At 34.7% G+C, this 4,559-nt stretch overlaps 1 protein-coding gene across 1 annotated transcript; it reads left to right on the top strand.

Annotated features, from left to right (window-relative positions):
* Nucleotides 1-448: 448 nt before the first annotated feature.
* Nucleotides 449-4,205, top strand: LOC135151749 (uncharacterized). Its single transcript, XM_064090935.1, has 7 exons — nucleotides 449-523; nucleotides 2,022-2,215; nucleotides 2,664-3,002; nucleotides 3,081-3,164; nucleotides 3,377-3,709; nucleotides 3,821-3,915; nucleotides 4,029-4,205. Exons 2-6 carry the CDS (start codon nucleotides 2,057-2,059, stop codon nucleotides 3,887-3,889), a joined length of 984 nt encoding a protein of 327 aa, XP_063947005.1. The 5' UTR covers nucleotides 449-523; nucleotides 2,022-2,056; the 3' UTR covers nucleotides 3,890-3,915; nucleotides 4,029-4,205.
* The last annotated feature ends 354 nt before the right edge of the window (nucleotides 4,206-4,559 follow it).

The raw sequence follows: 4,559 nt of genomic DNA, 5'->3' as shown, positions 1-4,559 counted from the left end.
TCTCCGGCTTTCCCTTTATATAGGTATATTGATGATTGATTTTAGATATTTTTAAAATTTTCTACCTTTAAATTAAGTGTATCTGATTAAATAAAATAATTTCATGTAGTCTTCAAATTTACGTACAAGACAATTTTTTTTTAATTCTTATTTAATACTCTATTCTATTATAAATATATTATTGAGTAATTTATATTTTTTAAATATTGGTACAATTTTAAAAATTATTTGTAATTGTATTATTTTATATTAAATGAATCAAATCTTTTTAACATAATAATTTTTATCATATAAATAAAATATATTTATATAAAGAATTGATTTGGTATAAAATCCTCGTTATTTTCATAAAATATATAACTATATTATTAATTTCTACCAAATATATAATTTTATTTTTATCATACAGTAATACAAAACTGTAAAAGGGTAAAGCACTTGAAGCAAGTGCGGAGGTAAGCAGCGGGGGAGGGAGAGTACGAGGGTTTCAGCGATCGTGTTTCAACCACCAGTACAGTTACAGGTATGCCTATCTACAACTACTACTGTATATTATGAATATCGATTGTGAGTTAATCATCTGCATTTACTAGTAACTACTGTGTGCGATTGTATGTGCATCGTCTACATTTTAGTGCCGACTGTGTGATTGTTTGTGGGTTTGTGAAATTATGTTCTAATTCTTGTGATGCTGTTGATATCTTGTGGTGCTGTTGATTTCTTGTTGCTATATCAGTGTGGTGACAGAATGGGTTCTGTATTACACTTTAATTATCGAGTGTTGTTTGTGATTATCTATATGAGGTTGAAAGGTGTGGAGAGTTGAATGTGTTTACACATATTTTAGGTATTTTGACCTGCCTGTATGGTATTTTTATTTAGTTCCTGCATGTTTGGTCGAGTTTCTGTTTTTGTGATCACATATTATATTTACCGTATATGCTACCTTGATTTCTGTAGTTGCTCCGTGTTTTGTTGGCTTACTGCTATAGCAATTCTGGTCCATTATATATCAAGGTAATTTTGAGTAGTAGATAAAATTTGAGGATGAGGGAACATTCTTGATTTCTTGTTGTATTACAATGTGGTGACATAAGGGGTTTTGTACTGGTTAAAAACAGGCTTAAGATTTAAGTCATATTAGTTAAAGTTTGACATAATTTTATACAATTTGAAATCAGTGTTTAAGTTCTCAGAATTAGCAAACTTTTTTTTTAGAATGTAAGAAGAGAAGCTAGGCTAAAGCTAGCAAGGGACTGATGAGAGTCGGGAACTCAAATCTGATCAGACTAATGACTACTAGTAATGTTTGATTCATTACACTTCTGATTCTCTCTGCTGCTACTTAAAATTTGATAGAGAAAGAGAGAGAGGTGGGCTTAAATTATGCAAAAGAATAAGATGCCAATGATGTTTGTCCAAAATATTCTAATATTGGAGTCTGCTTATGTCATTACTTACTGTGGTCCTCTGTTTCCTTTTAATAACTCGGTCTGTCCACCCCTGTATATACCCATTCCTAAAAAGTAAATTTTGAACCGAGGCAACAATATTATGCCAAACTTATTAAATTTAGTAATATCAGCATATTAAATTTTAGTCTCTTTCTATTCAGGAAAGTTTTTGGCAAGATTTCCTATATAAAAATCCTTGTACTTTAGTTAATTTGCCATAGAACATTGTACAGAGAATAGGCTGCGTACTATTGACAGAATTCCTAATATATAAATTTCTCTATGGTATCAAATACAAGAAAACCATGGCACAACAAAAAAAGTATATTCAAGTTTAAGGCTTTAAGCTTGCGTGTTATACCAAATTTTAAGTCCAGCTAATAGTTGTGCATCTGGTCTGACACTTAGCTTGCCACAGATTATATGTGGCTTCCCTCATCATTCATGTGGTCAGTGATATAAATTTGAGTAGTGCTAGGTGCACATAATTGTGTACAGAAAATTTGTACATAATGATGTGGCAAGTGATGTGGTGGGTTTTAATTGGAGTGGTTGGTGTAAATGCAGGAGGGTCATCCAATTAAAATCCGCCTCATGTCATTATGTACATGTTTTTGTACACAATTATGTGCACCAAGCATTTTCCTATAAATTTTGTGAAGTGCATCTCTCAGCTGTGCCTTCAGAATTGGCCTACCCCTGCCATTAGGTGGGTTAGCACACCTACAGCACATAAGGATGCAGTATGGGCTGAATTTCAGGTACTACAATGATGAAATTTAATTATTGATTTGTAAAGTCATAACACTTAAAACATGAAAATTATTACTCATAGTGCTAGCTATATGGTTCTTCTCTTGTTCGTCAATTTATTAATGATCATGTCATGTCATTCTAGCCTGCTAATGACTACTTTATGTGTTTGGAAATAGAAAAGTCCTTTAACATTAGCTTGGAAAAATAATATACTTTATTGTTATCTTGTCGTGCTTTTGAACACTAAACTATATCGGGTACTATATTTTTAGGCTATAATATTTTATAATTCGACCAAAAAAGTGAACATACATAGACAAAAAAGATTTTTGTGTGCACCATTAGTTTATTTAGCTTGTTTCATTAACAACAAAATTAATGTATATTTCTAATTGTGTACTATTAACAAATTGCTACATTAATGTATTTTTTCCTATTGAACTCTTTATGCAGAAACGATACAGGTGGGCGGATGAAGACGGTCCTACTATTTCTGATCTGTTTTGGAGAAAATGTGCAGATCGAACCAAAGACAATTTGTCAAAAGAGCGCACAAAAGCCCTGCAGAATGCTAGCAATGCATTTCCAGGTCAAGGGGATTTGCATATGCATAAGTTTAACCCATGGTGGTGTAGCGCTGATATTTGGGCTCAGATGTGTGCTCAGTGGACAGAGCCTGAGTTTGTGCACAAAAGTAATACTGCCTCGGGAAATAGATGTGGAGGTGCTGAGAAGGCAAAAGGTACATACAAGGGAGGTAGTATATCCCAGGGGCAGCATATGGCTAACAAGGTATGTATGCATAGCTTCGATGTGTGTAACCACCATCACATGTTTACTTCTCAATTATTGGAAATATGTTTTGTACAGGAGTCTCAATCTCAGGGTACTATCAACTGGTTGGATGTGTACGTGGCTACTCGTGAAGGCATACCTGCTGCTCAGGAAGTAGCGGTAATAAAACTAAACTTTTATACATTTATTATGTCCAAGTTAGTTGTGGTTCTACTAAAGAATAGAATATAAGGAAATTAGATTTATGGTGATATCAATATGGTTGTTATTAGTATAAAGGTATAATATATAATTAAGCATATAATATTGGCATAAATCTCTAGAGTTTACAAAATTGAGTTTTAACTAACTAATCATAAATATGATGACAGAAAAATTATCGCACTTTAGTTGCTGAGCGCTATCCTGAGGGCACTCAGCCCCCGAATATTGATCAGGAGCTTTGGGAGAGGGCCTCTATTGTGAAGAAGAACTATGTCAAGGGTCAGGGACAACGAAGACGCCCATCTATCTTTGGCTCAACCTGTAGCACACAGTCACCGAGTCATCCACCTGTTCATACTCCTGCTGACTGTGTTCGAGCTATATGTCAGGATCGAGCGCTTCTTCGTGTATTAGGAGGACATCTTGGGCTTATGGATCCTGATGAGTTAGCTCGTGCTGTGGCTGAGGCAGCAGCATCGCAGCAAAGTGATGGTAGGCAGGTATATAATTGTTAACTGCAATTTTGTTATTAATTTTTGAAGTTTGTTTTTCATGTTTACAGTTCATATACAATTGAGATTTCACTTCTTTAATTGATTTGATGATGACAGGGTGATCGTGATGACCAGGATGCTGATGATTATGATCATGATCATGATGCTGATATTGGAGGATCTTAGTGTATCAACAAAGTGATGGTCGTAAGGTATTAATCTATTTAATAGTTAACTTCAATTGTGTTATTAACTGCTGAAGTCTGTTTTCATATTCAATTGTTTATATGCCATGTAGATTCACTTCTTCAAATGACATTGACAGGGTGATCATGCCGATTAGGATGCTGATGTTGGAGGATCTTCGAGCATTTAGGTGTTAGTATTGTACTGCTTGGATGATATTTGGAACATATGGTTGTGTTGCTGAAATTTTAAGGATATTGATGTAAACTTTGATGTTAATTAGGATTTCTTCTATTGTTGGGTTATTCACCGTGAAATTGTTGAGACAAAGTTGTTATTGTTTGTGGGAAAAGCAGGTACAAACTGAAATTATGTAAATCTGCAAAAAAAATAAAAAAAAATTTAAAAAAAAATTGGCTTTAGCTACCGCAAGCAGTAGCCAATGCTGGTAGCAAAAGCTTTCAAACTTAGCGACGCACAGCGGTCGCAAATACCTGTAGCTATATTTGCTACGGAAATCCGTAGCCAATCGGTCGCTAACTTTAGCTACAAAATTCTGTAGCGAATCCGTCGCAACAGACAGCAACGGCGATCGGTAGCTACTGTCGGTCGCAAACAGTAGCGACCATCGGTCGCAAAAATGGTCGCTGACACGTGGTATTCGGCAGTC

Source organism: Daucus carota, chromosome 3 (assembly GCF_001625215.2).
Source record: "Daucus carota subsp. sativus chromosome 3, DH1 v3.0, whole genome shotgun sequence".
NCBI lineage: Eukaryota > Viridiplantae > Streptophyta > Magnoliopsida > Apiales > Apiaceae > Daucus > Daucus carota.
This window is presented reverse-complemented; position numbering and strand designations above follow the sequence as displayed.

Coding starts and splice junctions, on each gene's coding strand:
- LOC135151749 (XM_064090935.1), top strand. CDS start 2,057: ATGTACATGTTTTTGTACACAATTATGTGCACCAAGCATTTTCCTATA. Junction 3,165..3,376: donor CTGCTGCTCAGGAAGTAGCG/GTAATAAAACTA, acceptor ATATGATGACAG/AAAAATTATCGCACTTTAGT. Junction 3,710..3,820: donor AGCAAAGTGATGGTAGGCAG/GTATATAATTGT, acceptor TGATGATGACAG/GGTGATCGTGATGACCAGGA.